The 21,697-nt window shown below is 41.0% G+C and overlaps 2 protein-coding genes across 15 annotated transcripts in view; one reads left to right on the forward strand and one right to left on the reverse strand.

The window, feature by feature from the left end:
* Window positions 1–13,302, reverse strand: part of ZRANB3 (zinc finger RANBP2-type containing 3) — a 47,805-nt gene extending 34,503 nt beyond the window's left edge. The window contains exons 1-2 of one of the 3 annotated variants that reach the window (XM_035331876.1): window positions 13,164–13,302; window positions 6,064–6,222 (exon numbers count right to left, since the gene is read on the reverse strand). In XM_035331876.1, coding sequence (XP_035187767.1) covers window positions 6,064–6,215 — 152 coding nt within the window. In that variant the 5' untranslated portion in view covers window positions 6,216–6,222; window positions 13,164–13,302. Of the gene's footprint in view, window positions 1–6,063; window positions 6,223–8,177; window positions 8,292–13,163 lie in introns of those variants that run through there. The other 2 variants (XM_035331875.1, XM_035331877.1) reach the window with 2 other exon arrangements.
* Window positions 13,303–13,602: 300 nt separating this feature from the next.
* R3HDM1 (R3H domain containing 1) overlaps window positions 13,603–21,697 on the forward strand; it is a 78,449-nt gene continuing 70,354 nt past the window's right edge. For 10 of the 12 annotated variants that reach the window (XM_035331963.1, XM_035331971.1, XM_035331966.1 and 7 more), the window contains exons 1-2: window positions 13,603–13,759; window positions 14,142–14,212. The gene's annotated coding sequence lies outside the window, so the exon portion shown is untranslated. Of the gene's footprint in view, window positions 13,760–14,141; window positions 14,213–18,123; window positions 18,165–21,697 lie in introns of those variants that run through there. The other 2 variants (XM_035331965.1, XM_035331964.1) reach the window with 2 other exon arrangements.

Raw genomic sequence — 21,697 nt, forward strand, 5'->3', positions numbered from 1 at the left:
AAAATGAAACATTCATAAAAATATTCATAGGCATGACTCAAAAAAAAAAAAAAAAAGAATATGAAAGGAATTTCATTTTGAAACATGCAAATTGAATTAATTTGGCATATATCAAAGTCATGTTGAAAAAAGCAGAGAAAGTAAGAAGATCTCCCAAAAGAAATGATGATTATCTTCACCCTTCCTATTTTGGAAATTATTCTCTGTATGTTCAAGTCTGAACTCTCCATCTTAAATCAGAAGTTTAGCAACAAGAAATCACATTAACTATAATCTCACAACAAAATTGATTACTACAACATTTGCACTCCTTAACAGATATTGTATTTGGTAATTACATCAACCTACCATCCTTACCTGCAGCACGTAAGAATGACATTCATTATGTGCTCAGCAGTCAGAACTCTCACTCAGATTTCAAGCATGTTATTCTTACCAAAGTGGCCCAATTTAAGTAAAACTTGAAGAAAAAATCTTCTTAAAAATGTTCTCCACAAACGGTGGTGTCAGATACAAACTACTGAAAATGATTAAATAGCTCCATAAAATGCAAACTCTCCATGTCAACCACTTCTAAATTTTTCTGCCTTTAGGAATTGATGGTTAATGTTTCCATTGCATAAATGAAGTTGCATGCAACTTATTTAAATGGAACTAAAACCTTCAGTTCACTAAAACACTATCGTGTTTTGAAGACATAATAGAGATTAAAACTGTAAGGCAAAACTCAACTGAAAATAACTTATGCCACAGCTTCCAGAAGAAAAATACTGGGAAGTCCTTTTAGAGGACAGTCCAGAAGTACTCTGTAAAGTATTTTTGATAAGTGCTACTTGAAAACACGTAGCTGATTCTGAAAAAGAGATGGCTTTAGAAAACAGTAAAAAGCAGTTGGCCACGCATTTAATCACAATACAGACTTGAGAAATCTATGGCCTCTCAAACAAAGGACAGAAAAAAATAGATGCAGACAGTAACACACGTACATGCATCTAAGCTCAGTGTTTCAAAATGAAAATGGATAAAAATATTTTACTTCTCCAAAGAGATTTTTTTATTCATAACTATTAACAAAAATAAGAAACTGAAGCAAAAAAATACACTGAAAAAGCAAATGAGTCAGTAATCATGGATCAAAAAGTAATAAAGATTAAGGCAAAGCAATGCAAAAGCTCTGGTAAAAAAAAAAATATATACCAAACAAAAAGCAACAGTGGCAGTATACAGAAGGGGAAAGAAACAACTGATAACAAAAAACAGAACCAAACTCAGTAAAAATGATAAAAATTAAGAATTAAAAGGAAAAATAATTAAACAAACATAAAAGAGAAGAATCTGCTGTTCTGTTAGAAAATAAAATGTGCATAGGAACAAGTGTAGACCAAACATATTTTCTCTTACTGTATCAAATTCCAAAAATTAGAAATGTATCTCCATTACACTCTCAAACCATACAGAAATGATACCCTTCATGCTACTCAATGGCTGATATAGAAGAGTTAACCTGATTAAGGCTTCCTTGTTCAGAGTCTAGACAAAGAAACCTTAACACAGATAACCTCTCCCTCGTGTTCTGAAGAATTCTATAAAAAGGAACCTTTCCACCCCCACCTGATGTACCACACATGCAGACTATAGCTTTATGTTCTGGCAGGTTGCATGAAATAGAACAAAGCAGATTCAGAACAAGGATTTCTGAGAATTTGAGAATTCAAGGGAAAAAAATGTTAGTCTACTGGATGCTGCCACATCCAGACTCAATTTCCATGCATTCTCTTCCCTTCTTATTACTGTCCTAGAAGGTTAAAGAAAATTGTGCAGAGATTTGTCCAAGAATTTTGATATCACGTATATCAGGAATTCCTGACCCTACAAAGCAGTATACCATGACCAGGAATTTTAAAATTTCTATTTGTTTCCTGCCCAAGAGCTATCATTTCTACGATTCAACAACTAAAACCTCATCAGACTGCATATACTGTACCTTTCCTGTAAGGAACTGGAGCTAGAACCTTTTAGCCTTGTTCATAAACTTTGAGAAAATTCTGATTTGAGCCTTTGCTTTTCTGGTCTACTCTGAGAGCCTGGGAGGAATAATTAATTTCTATGAAGACTGATAAAAGTTTTTGAGCCAAAGATATATTTTAATTTATGAAGAATTAACTAAGTGCTTCTCCTGTGATGGTTGGTAGAATTCAGAGACACAGTCAATGGAAAATAAAAATATTATTTTGAATTGCAGCCAACTGACTTGCTATTATACTAGGTGATACTCTGTTCTATAATGAACTCGCTATCACAGTGATTTTCTGTAGCCTATTATCCAAAACAACATTAAAAAAAAATGTAACAATCTTTATTACTCTATTAAATGACCTGCCTAACAAAACAAATACCTTTTCGTTAAAAAGTTAGCTCTTAATGCCAGACACAAAGTCCCCATATCACATTGCCTTTTTATTACTGTAACTATACTCACATAATTTTAAGCCAGCATGTACAAGACACTAAATATCACATGCTTTAGAACACACAAGTTAAGGTATTACGTCTAAAACTTTTACAGGTAGCATTAAAAAGCAAAAATTATCTACGAATCACAACTAGAATAAAATACAAGTATTAGCAAAAGTATTGATAAGCGCTTCAATATTTATAAAAATTTATATTTTAAAAAGTATTGCTTGTTAGAGAAAAGGCATTACAATGGTAATGAACTTTTACCCATTGAACCATATACAAGAAAGAGAGAAAAAAGCACAACAGGGAACCAGACTACCCTAGTTAAAGTGTTTGAGCATCCAGTTATAAAAGAAAAGCTTATTTCATACGTGGTAAACAACCATTCTTTCACATCCACAAGCAAGATAGCTTAAACAAATTGTTCTGCCAACTTTTCTAGGAAAAAAAAATCTGTATGTCTGAAGGCAGTTTCTTCAGATACCATCAACAAGGCAAGCAATGCTAAAAATGATGTTTGCAAATCACATGCTAGTACATTTTATTATAAAACTTAGTAAAGTATTCAGCAATACGGTTTGTACATGTTAGCAGCAAAAGACATAACTCTAAAATAACAGCAAGCTTCTAACTTTTAGTGTATTTAGGTGAGCGAGCTGTCTATAATTAAAGTACATAACATATATAAATATATATTTATGATGTTTTAGAAGTAAGCTAGTTTCCCTGGAAGAAAAAACAGAATAGCTTTCAGGGACGGAATTTGCATGCACCCATCTTTTCTACACATTAATATTTCAGGTTATGAATAAAGATTTCCATCCCTAGGTACCTCTTCCCAAACGCACTTCTGAAGAACAACCTCTAGTAAGGAATGAAGATAAGTAACTCTATGGCTTCTTAAGGCATGTTTGTCAGCTAAAAGGTATCTTACCATAATTTGAACTACACAGTCTTGCTGGCTCTAGAATTACTGTATTTTTATTATTTCCTAGAAAAGTGTTAGGCAGCATGTGTTGCTGTAGACAAAGCCTTTGGAGCATTTGCTGAAAAAACAAAACAGGATCTGTCTGCTTCTTCTCCTGCCTCCCTTTTACTATTGAATCAAAAGCACAAATCACAACAGCATATTTACCTTATCATTAGGGAAACTATGGGGGAATTAATAGGTTAATCCCTGCCCCATTAGCGTCTCAGGGTGTGCATTTCATCCAAGAGTACAATTTTTTTTGTTCTAATAAGTCCCTCTTTCACGCTAGGAGCTTGTCTAACCTAAGATAACATGAACTGAATGTCTACAGACAGCAGTAGAGCACTTTCTCTACACCAGTTTCCTGCCACTACAGCAAAGCATAGATTAAGTGATGGCTGCTCAGGGAGCACACAGCCCGAGGGAGAGAAGAAAGACGAGCCCAGATACACATATTGCTTACTTCAAGTCCTAGGTTTATAGATTTTTAAAATTAGAAAAGACACTTTTATGGAAAAGCACCAGACCTTGCTAAATTATACCGATGGAAATAGTGAAAGAAGGCTTAAATCATTAAGGAGTACACAAAAGGGAGAGATTTGTGTGAGCCAAGGGCTGACAAACTAATAAGAAAATTCAGCTACAAGCAGCAGCACAGGCTCTTGTTCTGTTTTGGGAACAAGAAAAAATTAGATCTGCCTGAGCAAAAGACAGATTTTTAAAAAATACTGCTCAGGAAAGTTTGACATAACACATTTTACTTTACACAGAAGCTGGCTGGGAACGTGCATACTGTTCCTCACCTTGACCCAGCTACTAAATAGAACTTGCTATGCCATTGAATGAGATTTCTTGCACTCGTGATGAAATTACATTCATACCCATTTCATAGTAAAAACATCAGTGCCATATTACTCAACAATCTTTTGTTAATGACAGGTTTCAAGAAAAGAAAAAAAGCAAAACCCTTAATCCTAATTAAAACAATCTCATTCCAATCTCATTCTGTCTTTGATGGTCATTTCAAACCTTTCTACATACTTAGTGCAGGCAATTGTTTCTTCTCAAGGAAGAAGAAAGACAAAATTAATTAAAATTTACAGTTAAGCAGTTTCCTGAGGAACCTGTATATTACATGGTAGGCTGCAAACATTTATGCCACTTTCAAATACATCCATTAGCCTACAGTAATTAACATTAAAGACAACATATACATTTATATTCTTGTGTTATTTCACTTTATATACAAACAGACCTCTATTACCTATGATATAAACTTCACTCCCCCTTATTAGAATCATATCAACTGCGGTATGGTAGCCTAAGGCCTGGAGTTTATTCAGTTCAACTCAAATACAGACTTTGCTGTCTACTCTGTCCAAGTCTTAGTGATCCATTAAAACTATATGCATTTACCCTCACAGTTACACTGGGCAGCAGTGAAGTACCTCACATGACTGGTGGTGACAGAGAAGTTAATGACAACCCAGCATAAAGCTGTTAAAATCCCAGGCTTTAAATTCAAGCTTGCACCTGAATGGCTGGACCCACCTTTCTACTCTGCTACCTAGTCTGGCAGCCTAAAACAGATGGCTTACAAGACAGAAATATTACCAATACTGAAGGTTTTTGGCCAGATAAATAGAATTAAAGTGAAATACTTCAGAGAAAATTTGACTTGATCAGGAGTTCCATATAACCGCAGGGACTGATGATAAACAGTTCCTTTCCCATTTTTAATCTTTAGAGAAGGGCATGAACGTTTCTCATCTTCTACAAAAACATCACAAACAGTAGCAGGCAACCCTCTCAGGCCCCAAGCCTCTCGTATTGAGCAAGATGATGAGGTTATCAGAAACTAACTTCATCCTTCCTAAGCTCAAACTGTTTCTTTAGTGCCACATCTCTAAGCTGTCATTACTTTCCAAAAGAAAAACATACGGTAGTTTCAAGGCTTTAGGCTGCAATTGCCTAGATATTCAAAAATTTATAAACCAGAAATAGCATTTCCCTTCCCACTTCTTTGTCCCTGTAACTCAGTAACATGCTCTTACACAGCAAAATATTTGCAGACTCTGCTACATAAACTATTTTTCTGATTTATCAGGTACCTAATTGTCAAATGCCTTTTTTATCAGTTGCTGCACTTGCTAACTGAGCACTCTGCTAGTCTTCTTCTGCTCTGCTGTTGCAGCTCTGTTAGTTCCAGAACACCCTGATTACATACCAGAATTGTACCAAGTTTAAAATAGAATATCACACAGATGCATCAAGATCTGTTAGTCATTCTCTTAACAGCTCTACCACGCCATTAAGAACTACAGAAGCAAATGTGAATCAACTTATTTTAAGCATTCTCCATTAACATGACAAAAAGGATGGTCCTACTGATAGCAACCTCTTATATGAGGAGATCTTTGATACTACAAGCCTCTTTTGCACTATTAAATATTTCTTCCTCCTCTGGAAGAAGAAAAAACACCTCATTATAAGCCATGTTATCTTACAGTTTGCAAAAAAAGATCTGTAATATAACTCTCCTAGGTGTTGCGGTATTTGCATAGCTTTTGTAACCATTCATTTTTTCTACCTAGAATAATTCTATTTAGCACGTGATAGAATAAGGATTTTACCTGCCACTTCTCTGAAGTGCAAACATGATGCCTTTCTCCTGAAAAGGAAGCAGTTTCTTTCTCAGTCTTTCAGGTAGAAAGGAGAGCTTAGCATCAACATTTTCAGAATATGAAGCTTCAAGTGTAGGTGTTTCCTGGAACATACAAGCCATGTCGAGCCTAGGGGAAACAAAACCAAAAAAGATATCTAACTTAAAAGATAGGTCTGCAGTACATTACAGAATAAAGCTCCACGGAATAATGAGAACTTGAAATAGTTGATATCTCCATATAAGTTGCCCTTATACTAACAGCATTAGGTGGAAATGAAAAAGAAATGCTCAGACTAGCCACTTGACTATTTCTTAAACCTAACACAGGTTTTTACAAAAAAAACTGAACACCTGGCTTTTCACAGATGTCACATATGACAAGTTAATTAACAGAAAGCATATTGCAAATTAAGACCACCAAAATCACCATGTTAATTAGTAACTATGGAGGTCAAAAAAAAACAAAGCATGATAACTTTTTTTTTAAGGAGGGCAAAGTCACAAAGTTGTTGCAATTCAATGTACATTGAATTGATTGATAAGGAACATCAATCCTCAAAATAACCCTCACCAAAAAAACAAAAAAGACAACCAAAACATCCCTACATTTCAAACATCCTTCCCATTTCCAAACTAGCATAACTTCGTTTGTATTAGCATGGAGATAAAGAGCTAAACCAACTCACCACAAAGCAGCCTGCCTCAGTTTGGAATGAGACAGGCAGTAAAGCTTTGAACGTCTCTTTACAGCCAGTAAGATCATGGCAACATGTGAGTATGGCTAGGGAGATTTGCCCATGAGAAGTCAGTTGCAAGAAGAACCATTCAGGAAAGGGGTGGAGGAAGAATGCTGTCTTCAACATCAAAAATGTCACCAAGATCATCAGAGAAAGATGGTGAGATCTTGGTGTCAGACTTGTTTCATTGTGTTTCGTCAATACACTTTATTTTTCTTTTATAACAATGTCCTTGAAAACACATAATATTTTTCTCTTTTCTTTTTTTCTAAAATTGATTCATTTTCATTTTTGTGGCTTGTTTCGCTACAAGTGATCTCAGGTGGACCTGACCAGCATTGTTCAGGTGTACACAAGAAATCTAAACCAACAAAAGAAACTTTATTCCCTTCAGAAATAAAATCTTAAACCACAGACTTAATCAATGTCAATTCTCATACTGTGCTTCAGACTAAAAATATGAACTCGATTCACTTTTGTCCAAGGGAACAGAGATGGAGAAGAAATCCTAGCTTTTGTTCTCTCATAACTTCAAAAAAAAAAAGTGTATGTTAGTGCTCAGTAGCACTACACCAACTAAACACAAGGAAAGGAACAAACCTTTACATCAAAGCATAGAGGAAAAGTCTTTGACCCCACAGTGCCTAATTATCTTATTTTGGATTCACAGCCTGTGTGAGGATTGGGACCTTAATTATGATGGGAATACAAAGTATCAGGCAAAATATGCCTCTTGGATTGTCAGCAGTAGATATTGTACTACCAGACTCAGTAACAAAATTCTATAAGAACGTGTTGTACCCAGATTCTTTTATATTGATACATTTCTGAAGCAACTCTGAACAATTCAGGTATGATTTGGTGAGCATGATGTATGATTTTTCCTGTGAATTTAATGAGACGTTGGCCGTGGTGCTGCACGACCCCAGTGGAGATCCCAGAGGAGGACTGGCAGACCCACCGCCGTGGTCTACTGCTGCTCATCCACTCATGTCCTGCTTTGTCCAATAGCCAGCGCCACCTTAAAATTGATCCAAATAAAAAGGGAAAAGGAGGGAGGACTAAGAAGAACAGCAAAAAAAGTCATTGGTAATTGGCCTTTCTGTAACAACAACACACAAAAAAATCTGGTAGTACTGAAGTACTGTAGACAAAAACATCTGTAAACAGACACGCACACAAAAAGGGACCAGATTGTTCTGTAAACCCACTGAACTGTTTCACAACCCCAGAAAATATGAGGATTTTGGTGTATCCTGTTGCTAGCACCACTGGCCAGACTAATGACATTCAGACCAAAAATGAGTAGTTGCTTTTTTGGCTATATGATGAATTATAGGCATACCTATCAAGAAACATATCACACTTAAAGAGCTGGAAAGAAAATGCTGGTAATATTGGGGAACCTCTGTCCATACTTTCTTGGGCATCTTTTACCACTTACTTTACAACTAAGTGATGGGCAGCCCCAGCTGTTTTGATGCATCGTTCTGCTGGAGAGTGGGGGAAGAAACAAGTAAGCGCATCTGAATTGGAATTTAAGATTTCAAGCAACACTCAAAGTTGAGGTATAATATTTACTATTGCTATGGATTTGGTTCTGTTTTGCATCAAATTATCTAGCTACCACAGGATCTATTTTTAAGGAGCCTATTCTTGGTGAATACCAAGTTGGAGTTATCCCTTGTGCAACATATAAAGCACTAAAGACATTATTGTACATGGATGAAAACAACAGTCTGAACTGGAGTCACAGCTGCATGTGCATGGATATATGCTCGTTTAAGGAGTTCTGTATGATTACGGTTTCAACAGCTCAGCTCCAAAAGGTGCAACTTACGGGTCTAGAACACCTGACGTCAATCACTGGCAGGGTACAAGTGATTCACCCAGCCATGAGAAGTCCATGACAGTTATAGGGAAAGGAAATCTGTGTTTCTTTTGCAAAACAGACATACGGTGTCATCTGTCATCGCACTATTCACTGTGGCTTTTTTCCCATTTTTGTAAGTGGAATCTCTCTCGTATCCTTAAGGAAACGACATTCTTGTACCTTGGGTTCCTGGAACATTGAACAGCGGATAAAAGTGCTGCAATCAGTATCAAGGTTCTTCGACAGATGTCCATCGCTGAACATTGCTTAATGGAGAAGGTGCAACCCTCTGGCTTTCTCTAAGCAATGCCTTGCACAGACAAGAAGCCGTAAAACTCTGGTAAACACTCATTTCATCTCTCAGTTGAGCAAACAGAAATGTTTCGGCTCTTACTGTTGGGAAATCAATCATAATCAATTCAAGAGTTCTATTACGGTATTTTCCACAGACTGTTTTTTTTTTCTTTAGAAGTTGATGAATGCACTTCAAGACTGCTGGCAAAAACAAACACAACATTCCTGTAGTGGCAGCCTTAACCGAGTATGCTGGATGACTGGTGGGCCGACAGACCCATTCAGTGCTCAGCTCTGTGATTCACCACCGAGCAACATCTCTGACTCACTTTCTGTGATGATTTTCCCTTTCTATACAGAAGCAGAGAAAATGAACGCTTTCGATCAACTTGCTACACAGCTTGTGGTGAGTGACAATATGAAAATGAAATGTTAACATAACTAACCTCCTGTTGAATTAGATTATGACAACATTCTTCTACCGAAACCTTGAATAAAAAATGCAGTTTCACACGTATAAATCTGAATTAGAGAGAGAAAGTGCATATAATTCGTTGGCACGTATTAATGCTATTAAAAATGCTTCTGGATCACAGTCACTAAATGAATTAAAACCAACTTTGCAGAGCTATCTTAAGTACCAACAGCAAAATAGAAAGCACTAGCTAGCAAATATGTACAAGCTTTTCTTTGTTGTTTTTCTTCCCTAAGTGAATAATAAAACGAATGGTGAATAATTAAAGAATAGTAGGTAAATAATTAAAGAAATCTGCATGCAGTGAATGTTATTGTAATAACGGCTCTGTCCTATAGCTCTTCCTCACATTTACAGATTATTGCAATTATTGTTAACATGAACTCGTTAACGATTATACACAGAATCATATGCTGAAGACTTAAAAATCTGCCATGATTTCTGAATAACACCAGCAGCATTAAGAACCCACATTCAGCCAATCCTCATGCCCGTAGTACTATTCTGATATCCAAAGCTGCAGAAGACACTATGAAAGGCATATTGACCCTAGGAAAGATTTATGCTGGGCATATACAAAATAAGAATGAAAAATGATGAAACAAGGCAGTGAAACAAATGAATTTCAGCGAATTGCCTTTTATTGATCTTTTAAAGTAATAATTAAATTGAAAATCAATGCCTTGTATATAATTACTTCGGTAGTGGTAGTCATTTATATTTTGTTTTTAGACAGATCCATTACGAACAGCATCGTAGTAATTTCAGTGAATATTTTAAACAAACCAAAGCCTATTTTTAAGTCAGACAGTGTAGCAGAAACATTGCTGTACACTAAAAAGAAGACGACCTGTTCATGCCTGTTGTTCTACCCATTGCAGATTCAGAAGGTCTAAGAATAAAGAGAAAAGATTAGTGCACACATTTTGTCTAATTATTATTTTTTCCATTTGCTGGTGTGTCCCTAACATGTTGTAATATGCATCCTGACAGCCCTCCCACATTTCTAGATCATGAAGTCTGGAACTTTAGTTTTCTTAAATAAAATAGACCTAAAAGGTTAGATGTGGAGACCAAGCTTTTCACTCAGAGGCTCATCGAGAAAACAGCAGCTACAGAAGCTTCATGACTAACAAATCAAAACCACAAAAACACTAAATGAAAATCCAAGCGTTCCTTTGAGTGTTTTGAAGGAACTCAAGGTTGAAGTGGCTGAATTACTAAAAATAATGGCTATTCATCAAAAATGGCTTTAGTATCTCACGACTAGGGAGTGGTAAGTGATCACACTTTTTAAAAACAGTAATAATGCAGATCCATGGAATGGCAACATGATTCATTTACAGGGCATAAAATCATTAAAAATTATGAAATGCAGAATTTGCGAACATCAGGATAAGTCCTTCTCTATGTGGGGGGTCAACATATCTTTTCTAAAGGCAAGTCTTATCTTTCAAGTCTACTAAAGGTTTTTTTGAAGGGGGATCTATAAGACTGCACATATAAACTGGTTGATGCAGTTGACTTCAAAATTAACCATGCAATAAGTTTTATTAGCATATTTATACAGTAATGATTTTTAAATGTAATTTTTAAAATGGAAGCAAGCAGTCTCTTCATACGTAAGAGACGTGACATTGGCAATATTTCAAAGGAATCTGCTCCAGCATCTACTGAGTTTAGTGAATTCATAAGTTATTGGGAAAAGTAAGTACTAAGGGAAACGAGCAGCATAAATACTAATAAAAGAAAAGGAGAGCACACACAAAAATCTGGAATTCTGTCACTGCTGCTGCTGTTTTGCTCTGGACTGCTGGAAGGGTGAGCATCTAAGACCCCAGTCGAGATAGCAGCAGGTGTTGGTTTCTTTATCAGAAGGCTGAGTGACTGATGAGAACTTCAAGAACACTGAAGTTTTGTGATAGCTGACTACTACCTTAGAATGACTCAGGTTAGAAGGGACCTTAAAGATGACCTAGTACCAAACCCCACTGCCATAGGCAGGGATGCCACCCACTAGATCAGGTTGGCCACGGCCACATCCAGCCTGGCCTTGAACATCTCCAGGGATGGGACATCCACAGCTTCTCTGGGCAACCTGTTCCAGGGCCTCACCACCCTCTGAGTGAAGAATTTCTTCTTAACATCTAGTTTAAATCTATCCTCTTTTAGTTTAAGACCAGTCCCCCTTGTCCTATCATTACCTACATGAGTACAGAGTTCTTCTCCATCCTTCTTATAAGACCCCTTTAAGTATTGAAAGGCCACAATGAGGTCTCCCTGGAGTCTTCTCTTCTCCAGGCTGAACAAGCCCAACTCTCTCAGCCTTTCTTCATAGCAGAGGTGCTCCAGCTCTCTGATCATCTTTGCGGCCCTCCTCTGGACTCGCTCTAACAGCCCCACATCTTTCTTGTGCTGGGGGCTCCAGACTTGGACACAGCACTCCAGGTGGGTCCTCACAAGGGCGTAGCAGAGGGCGACAATCACCTCCCTGCCCTGCTGGCCACTCCTCTGTTGATGCAGCCCAGGCTGCAGTTGGCCTTCTGGGCTGCAAACACACACTGCTGGCTCATGTCGAGCCTTTCGTCCATCAGAACCGCCAAGTCTCTTTCCACAGGGATGCTCTCAATGAACTCTTCTCCCAGTCTGTATTCACGCCTGGGATTGCCCCGACCTAGGTGCAGCACCTTGCACTTGTGCTTGTTGATTCCTTTGGGACCTTGGAATGCATGTCATCAGGGCCCATAGACTTGCAGTTGTTGTGTCACGAGGTCCTGAACTTGCTTTTTACTTACAGTGGGAAGGACTCTGCTCCCTCAACCCCTGCCTAGAGGACTCCAGAGATGTGGAAAGCCTGACTGCCAGTGAAGATGAAGGCAAAGAAGTTAAGTACCTCCAAATTCTTATCTGTCATTGCCAGTTCTTTGTCTTCATTTGTCAAAGGCACTACACTCTCCCTAGACTCCTAGACGTTTTTTTTTTTTTTGCAGCCAACGTATCTGTAGAACCCCTTCTTGTCATTCTTATGAGGGCTTTCCTCATCCCATCCCTGCACATCCAGAAAGTGTTTCTGTACTTTTCCCAAGGCACACGGCCCTGTTTCCACCATCTGTGCATTTCCTTCTTTTGCCTCAGTTTGACCAGCAGACTCTTATCCAACGACTTACCCAACCTATTCCTACCTCCCCTGCTTGATTTATCACATATGGGAAGAGAGAGCTCTTGCTCTCTGGGAAAACATCCTCAAGGAGTTGCCAGCGACCCAGGCTGCCTCCCATCTTCACCTCTTTAATGAGCTCCGCAGACTGGTGACAAACAAGGCCAAACCTCTGGGAGGTTTGTCTAACACCTGGGCGAGGAGGTTGTCCTCGATGGACGCCAGGAATCTCCTGGAGCCTGCGTGGGGCAGTTCCTCAGAGACAACCCTTCGTTTGTTAACAGAGGGCAGGTTCACCTCACAGGGGGCAGCTTCGCCTCACGGGGGGGGGGGGGGGGGGGCGGCTCATCTGCTCGGGCTGCCCGTCAGGAAACACCACACAAACCGCCCCAAACCGCCTGAATAAGGCACTTTAGGGGCGCTACGAGCCAACCCCGGCCCGAGAGCAGGGCGGGACCCCTGAGGGGACTCAGCCCCCGCTCACGATCGGGCCCCACCACAGCGCCCCCGCCCCCCCCCCCCCCCCACTCACAGGCTCCTCGCGCCCTTCGCGGGCTCCCCGCTCAAAACGCCGCCGGCCGGAGGTGACGCGAGTGGGGAGCGCGCGCACGCTCCGCAATAGGCGGGCGGGAGGGGAGGGGTGAGGGACTACATTTCCCAGCATGCCTTTGCGGGCCCGCTGCGGCTCGCGGAAGGCTGCGGGAACGGGGAGGGGCTATCGCCGCCCGGGGTGAGGGAAGGAGGGTGGGGGGGCGCTGCGCTGCCGGTCTCCGCGCCTGAGCGAGGTTCCTAGTGGTGGTCGCGGCTGTCCGTCAAGGCGGCAGCGCCCGCTGATTGGCCGTCGGCCTCTGGGAGAGCTCGCGCCCGCCTCAGCGCTGAGGAGCGCCGCTGTCCGGCGGCTCGGGAGGCGGGCGCCGCGCCCCTGATTGGCCAGCAGGCCCGTAACTCAGAGCCGTCCGGCGCGGCTATTGGGCGGCGCTCAGGCGGGGGGGGCGGGCCTTTCTCCCCGCCGCGGCAGCAGGAGGAACCAGGGCGGCTGGCGGGGCTGGCGATGGCGTTAAGCGCCCCTCGTGCGTGAGCCCGCTGCCGCCGCGGGGAGCGCCCCGCTGAGGGAGGGCACCCGCCGCGGTAAGCGGCCCGCCGAGGGAAGGGGTCTCCCCGGGGGAGGGAGAGGGCACCCCCGCGGGCCGAGTGGTCGCGGCCGGGCCGCGCGCGCGCGCTGCTCTGAGGAGAAGGGAAAAGAGCCGGGGGGGGCGGGGAGGGGGGGGCCGACCGGACCCCCCCCCATTCCGTTGGGGGGGGGGGGGGGAGCGCGGCCGTTGGGGCGGGCGGGGGAGGGGCGCGGCCGTTGGGGCGGGCTGCGCGCCCCTGCCCGTCGCCTCACGGCCGGGGGGCGCCCCCGGGCGGGCGCGGGGGGCGGCCTCGGGGGTGCCCCTTGTGCACGGGGGGTGCCGAGGGGAGGCAGGGAGCCTCAGCCCGCTCTGAGTAACGTTTTAATTTGGGGTTGCAGCGCCGGAGAGTGATTTCGCTTCGTACGGGAAGGAGAGGAGAACATGAGGGGAGCGCGGCGCTGAGGCTGAGGTGAATTGAGGCGGCTCGTGCCCGCGGCTGAGGCTGCGGTGAGAGGCGTTCTGAGGGGTTCCTGAGGGGTTCCTGAGGCGCTCTCGGGTGCCGCTCTCGGGTGCCGCTCGCCTCGTGGCCCATGCCGAGAGCCGGAGGAGGGAGGTGGTGGGGAGTTAATGCCGGAGGAGGCACGGGTGCTGCCCTCGGGGCGCCTGCTCGGGCAGTGCGGTCTGCAGGAGCACGTTGGCTTTTTGGGTGGCTGTTGGCTTTTAATAACCGTGCCTTTCTTCCAACAGCCTGAAATGACAGAGATCTGACTCTAATGCATCCAAGGAATATGGGGTTCTGTTCTTTTTTATTTACTTTATACAGAGTGTTTGGGATTAACCTTTTTTTGCCGTGAGGCATTAGCTAGCAATCTGCAACGGGATTGCTCTCCGCCTTGACTTCTGCACTGCACTGCATGTCACGCTTGTTTCTTGCCTGAATGCTAAGCAGAAGGCACGATGATAACAGCAATCTTACAGTGCGGTATTTTTTGTAAATGTTGGGTTAGAAATGCATCTTTACTGTTGAATTGGAAACAACAAAAATAAAATAGTGAAATTAAATTATTTTTCAGAAGGTGTAATTCAAACAATTTGCCACTCAGGAGAATTAAACAGCACTGGAAATGTGTTTTCTTTGACAGCCTTGCTTTTGTTACAAGTGATGTTATTGCCTCAAGGCTGATTTAAAAGAAAGCCTATTATCATTTTTTTAAACAATAAATACAGTGGTCTTCAGGGTTTGAGTATTGTGTAGGAAATCTGCAATTCCTGGTTTGTACTCTGTAATTAAAAAAAAAAAAAAAAGGCTCCAATGATAAAGATAATATAAAGGCTTGTTGTGTCCTAAACAGTGGAAGCTCAAGAATGTAGTAAGAATGTAGCACTTGCAACTGCGTTTCTCCCTGCTACTTTTTATTTTACAAAGCTGTAAATTGCCATAAAGATCAACTGCAGCTTTTCTCCTGAACAAAAACGGGTATGGCTAAATGTCAGTAATTCTGAGCGGTGTGCAGTGTGCCGGGTTGGGTTTCTTAATGGTTCTCCAGCTTTGGGAGAAGTGAATTACTTGAATCTGTTGATGTCGTTCTGTGATTTTTTTCCTTCTTTATTCCTGTGCATGTGCACACACGACAGGAATTATTCATATTTCTTGTCTGAAACATAATTCATTGTTGTATGCTTTTTTCTTCCTTCTGTCAAGTTGTATTAAGCCTTCATTGCTTATATTTCAATATAGATGCCTTATATAAGTCTTTATACTACTTGCTCAAAATCTGTTTGTAACCACTTCAAACGAACTGGACATTGTAGGTGAAGTGCGTTAGGTATAGCCCTTGATAGAAAACATAAATATTTTGTGTGTTTGGTGTTTAATTGGGTTGAAAGGTGCCATCAGTTTGGCCAATAGCACGGGTTAACTTAAGTTCATATGTCCTTGTATCACCGCTTTCCAACACTTACTTCTCCTGGGTGAGTTTGATGAAGAATTGTAGTGCCACATCCCCTTAAATAAGATAATACGTGTCAACTTTCAAGGCTCTGTATTTTAGGCTTTTAAAAGTAATTGATACAGTTGCATTTTTTTTGTCCCTTAGGGGTATGTGGGATTTACGGGGTGTCCCTAAGGGATGAGTAGTCAGGTAGTGCTCATCAAGCAATATAAACTTGGGCTGCAGTGCAGCATATTTTTAAAAACCTTTGAACATATTGACAGCATCACTCAGTTTTGGTGAGCTACGTACCTCTGTGCTGTAACCTTGCTAGCAAAAATATTAGCACCTTTGGATATGCTGATTTATTTTAGCCTGTAAACAAACTGGCTGTAAAGTGCACGGATTTAATGCATTAAAAACCAAATCACTGGAAAGTGCATGGATTCTGGAATTTTCCAGTAAGTTCTAATTCTTCTTATCGTTTGGAGCTAAGCAATAGCTAGTAAATGCAAAATAGTGTAATTGTTGGGTGTGATGTCTAAGGAGCTTTCACAGAAGTAGTGAGTATTCCGTGACCCTGGCACTGTTTGGCTGGGAGTGCTGCGGAGATGTTTGGGTTTGGGAGCCCGGTGAAGCTTTCAGTAGCAGTTTTCCCACGTACATTCCACATCGTAGTGGTTAGATAGGAATGACCCAGGGCCTTTTGTTAAACGATGCGTTCCAAATTGAGCCTCTTAATAATGGGAAGACGAGTTGTTTGGCTCCGCAGGACCTGCATAATAAGGTCATTCACACTATTTTTATTTTTTTAGGGAAGAAGAATCTGCAAATGCCTTAATGTGATGCCTGTTCTGGATGACAGGTAGCATATATATGCAAGCCCATCAAAGTATGTTTTGTGAAACCCTTTGCTGCCTTTTCTTTCAGGTGGTGGATTGATGCACTGTGTAGCAATGTTAGGAGATTTTCTGAGAGCTCTATTTTTAGGAGGTCATAAAGCAGCAACAGATTCGGATTTAATATTGGGAAAATCTCACTTTCAGCCTACCTATAATCTTAATATGATTTCAAAACTTTTTGAGGGAGTCATTCTGAAGAAATAATGTCTGAAACCAGATTTATGGAAGTGCAGCAGCTTTAATTACAGGAGAGCTTCCACTGCCATTCTTGTGCAGAAGTTGATCTCCACCAGCTTAATGCAGGTATTATGAGAGCGCATCACGTTGTGGTATGAGCTGCTTTCCAATACAGAAAATCTAAGTTTCCAAGCATATTATATTGGATTGTTGTACTCTTGTGTCCAGACTGATGAAGCAAACTGTAGGTTTGAGGAGCATGGCTGTGGAGGCTCATTCAAAGGCTTCTTTTCCATTCTTCATCGCTGATCTCAGGAAGACAATAGGGCATTTTTTCTCTGCAGCTATTGCCTTCTGCATAAACATCTGTATTGTTCATCTTTGTTTACCTGCTGCTGAGGTTTTGTGTTTTTATCCTTTTCCTAACACCAATTTTTAATATTTTTTAATCTATAATTAAAATATTTGTGTACAAAATGAAACTTTGTCCTTTAACACACTCAGCTCTCTCCTCTGTCCCCCGCCAGTTTTATTTGCTAGCAAGTTGGTTGGTGCTGCCACCTGTGAAAGAAAGGTCTTTGTCCAGTTGTGTATAGGATAGGCTGGTGACTGGAGCTTGTCAGGACAAATATCTTAACTGTCATTAAAGCAATGGCTAAATAGCGTAGCATAATTGTTCCTTCATTTTGAAACTATAGGTTCAGATAATATGTATTAGCAGAGGAAAAAAATGATCTCTAAAAAGCACCAATGTGGAAGCTGTCATAGTTGGATTTGGCCCAGCTTACCATTCTTAGCAAAAATCCAGTGCTGAATTGCAGATTTTTCTGAATTTTTTTTTTTTGTATGATCAGGTAAACTACCACACTTGTTTTGAAGAAGTGTTTTTTCTGCTAAGTGAAGTCTAATAGTTTTTGACTTCACAGTAACAGAAATCTAACCCTTTTTACTTCCTATTACAGTAGAGCAGGATATAAACAGATTTGTTCCTTGCAAATATCTGCCTATATGGAAGAGGCTGTCATATTGACATGTCCTTAGCTTTTCGTTGACACCCTCTGTCACCCGCTCTGATCTGTTAGTTGAGCTGTTATTGGGAGCAGTTTCTGAACATTTCACTTCAGACTGTGTAGGATGTAGGTCTGTTTTTTTCCTATCTAATTGAAACATGTCTAGGGAAGCTCACAGGAACAGTTTAGCTGGCAGATGGAAGAAATGGTGACTTGAAGTGAGATCAGTGACTTCTTTCTCTGGTGCAGCTGAATCTAGAAGTCTGAATCTAGGCTGTTGGTGTGCAGCTGGTGAGGGAAGTTTGAGCTAACTCGAGTGCTTTTGCCAACGGCAGATTGAGGAGTGTTCCCAGAGTCCTTTTTGGTGGCAGAGCTTTGGGCATGAAAGCCTCCTGCTGCTGGTGGTGAGTAACTGGGAGCAGTTGCATCAAAGACCAGCATGCTGGATCCACACAAACTTCCATTTGTTTTCATATTCTAAGAGAGCTCAGAAGAATTTGGTACATTATTGTGGTGATATAGTAGGAGTTCTGAGAGGCTTTGAAAAATTATTGACCCTTATAATTTAGGCTTCAATCAAATATCCAGTTTTTGCACTCAGATTTATGCAGTAGAGAAATCAGCAAATCAGTTAATAGGGATTTCTTGCCTGTGTCCTCAAGGAGCGATGTGGAGCATTTCTACAGAAGGTACGGTCAAAAGCCGTAGGTTTTCTTTAAAGCACTGTAAATCCCTCTGTCACTTGGATGAAGAGAGACTTCAGGTTTGATGTACTCTGTAGGTGTTTAAAGAGTAAAACTTGCTGCACGGATTATATTATTTTCTTTCATCATCTACTGAATCTTCTCCATAACTTTAAAGCACGAACTAAATCCTTACTAATTTCTACCTTCCCTTAAAACTAACTTGTTTGCTTATTGCAGCTACCTGGGACGGTAATACCCGGACTCAAAACAGAGCTTGGCTGTGTTTTACAGTTGATGCATCCTTATCTGTTTTACCCCTGGGAAGCCAGACTATTCCCAAGCATTTTGCCTAAGGACTTGCCTTCTGACCAAGGAAAGCTGACTAGTTTTTTTAGTGCTAAAGACTGTTGCATTCAGTGAAAGAAACTGGTAAAATGGCTAATTAGATACCAGTAGCATCTGCTGATAGTAGTTCTGTTGTTAGAGGTGGCAGTAATGAGACTTCGATTTATTTTTTTACTTGCACCGAAGAGTACAAGGGATTAGTCTTCTAGTTAGGTATTGTGTGGCTTTTTAAGCACATCAAAATAATCTTTACTGTATTTCCATTGCAAATAATGCCTGAAAAGGATTCTAAGCATGTGTTTCATTGCACGTTACATTATTTTCATGGAAATATAAACTTCTCTTTCAAGGGTGTAAAGCTGTACCAGAAGCCAGTACTGTTATTGGTCTGAGGTGTCATCCTTGTGGTGTGGGTTGGGATGAGGAAGAGGACGTGCAAAGCTATTCAGTGACTTCATGGAGGCAGCCGTAGGAATGCTAATGCCTTCTGGCTATACTCACGGATGTGAAATGGATATAAATCTTTGAGCACCTAAACTTTGGTGTTACTTTATAAAAATACCAGGAATCTGACCCGAATGCTTTGGGTAGTAAGACTACACGGGTCCTGTTTTCCGTCTCTTCAGATAACGGCAACCAGAGCAGAACATTTGTATTTACATGGTCTTTCTTGTTACTTAAAGAAGCAGCTGAGTCCAGACTGAGCTTAGCTAGTAATGATTTAAATACACCAGAGTCTTTCTCTGGCGTCATAAATAAGACCATGTATTGATTAAGATTTCTGAGCTCTGAAGGGTTCTTTTAGACTAAATTCTTAAGCAGTACTATGAACAGAATAAATGATAGTACTGGGATAATCCAGTTATTGCAATGTGCGATGCGCCAGTGGTAGGTTGTTCATTTAGTTGTGATGACATCCCAGTAGTTTCAACCTAATCTATTACTGTAGAGTTTAATTTGCAAAGCACAAAGAGCAGTAGCCTTGAGTAAGACTTGTATATCAAAACAGTAATGAATGCTGTCGTAGCTCAGAGTACAACTGGCTTTCTTTTTTCCCCCCGGCCTTTTCTGTTAAAATGTTGGACAATTTCAGAATGGATTTGTGCTTCTACCTTCCTTGGTCCGTAGTGGTGTGAAGGCTTAAAATTAATGTGTTCCATGAAGATCAAGAAATGGAAATGTCTCGGTATCTCTCTTGTCCTGCCTTCCAACATAAAGTGAAATATAGACCAATTTTAAGCAGGCAACAATTTAACCCATTTCTAAGTTAAGCAATAATTGGGGATGGGGAACCATGAAAAGATCATTTCAAATGGTATGTTAATTCAGGCATGTTTTAGATCAGTGCTAAGTTCTAAAATGTGATGCTTGGTTAAGATCAGGGTGAGCTGCCCAGTGCCCAGTTGCCCAGTGCTGTCCTAAATGCCTTGTCTCCCATGCTTCTTGGAAAGGCAGCGCTGTCTTCTGCAGATGTGCCCTGTCTGTCCACACTCCATGGCTGTATCTGTAGCTGATGAGCTCTTGGTGTAGTAAAGTCCTCGAGCATGATGTTAACAGGCATTCGGCCTCATTAGTGCTCGTAACCTAAGTGTCCTGAGGTTAGTAAGTTTGCAGAATGTTCTCTAGATGTGTTTTACTCACAGCTACATGTGCTGCAAGTACATGGTGGTGACTGCACAGATCCTAAAACTTTGAAATTCAGTTTGAATTCAGGCTGTTAAGTACTATACATAGGTTGAGCACAGTCATGGCTGCTGTAAGGTGGCTGGATTCCCTCAAATGTTTGCTCTTCAAAGATAAACTTCCATAGAAAATGTCAGAGGACGTAAAATTGATTATTAATTTTTTTTTTTTGAAATTTTTTGAAATAGAAAATCAAAAAAATGTATTCAGGTAACTCGGATTCCTTCACGAGGAAGTAGATGTTCTCCAGTTTCTCTTAATTTGAAGGAGAGAAAAATCTTGCTGACCCTAAAAAGACTTCTTACCAGGCTAACTGAAGGTAAAGTTGGACAAATAAACAACTTTCCGATGGTTCCCACTGAATCTAGGCTATTCCCGTGCTTGGGTGTTAAATAGTACTAATTATCAGAGAAATAATGGGATGTTTGTGGGCAGGTGTGAAACTTAATGTACTCTGTGCTGTGTGAGTGTGTCTGAAAACTGAAAGGGAGGACTCCGTGGGTCGCTGTCCTGCTCCGTGTTGTTGTAGAAAATAATCCATTCATAACTGTCTCAAACTTTAGCGTTAACTGGATTGCCAGCTGTCTGCTTTCCTGATGGAAAACGTATAAAATCTCATTTGGTAATGTCTTCTGGCCTCCAATGTGGATGGCTGTGGCACATTCATAGGCATGTGGTTGTTTGGTGACATTTTGCTTTAGCTTTAGCAGCTCTTCTGCCAACCTGTTGTCGCCTGCAGCCACACATACCGCCTCATAGGCTAATTGCTCTTCCATCTGGGCTTTGGCAAACTAAAGGATCTTTTTCAGTCTCTTCTTTGATATGAAAAGCACCACTGCATTCTAAAAATCACTTTTACCAGTGCAAATAACATCTTTCTGTATAAGGTCTCACCAGGGCTTGCTTAGAATGTTTCTGCTCCTTTAGCTTTTCTGAGTATACCCCAACTGGTGCATCTTACGGCATTGGCCTTTTTCATGGCTACGTTGCCTTGTGTAGCTGTTCCTGTACTCACAGAATCACTACTCATTTAATGACTGGTTAGCTGGTTATCTTCCATCTTTTTCTCGCAGATGACCTCGGGGTTTGAGAACTTCTCTCATTAAAGGAAGCAGTAAGTCCATACTGTTATCAGTGTCTTCAGGATCGTGTTTTTGCCTCTGCTGGTGGCATTTCCCATGTTTGTGATCCAGAGATGTTGGCATTTCAGCTCATGCATT

The sequence above is a fragment of the Oxyura jamaicensis genome, chromosome 7 (genome assembly GCF_011077185.1).
Source record: "Oxyura jamaicensis isolate SHBP4307 breed ruddy duck chromosome 7, BPBGC_Ojam_1.0, whole genome shotgun sequence".
Lineage (NCBI taxonomy): Eukaryota > Metazoa > Chordata > Aves > Anseriformes > Anatidae > Oxyura > Oxyura jamaicensis.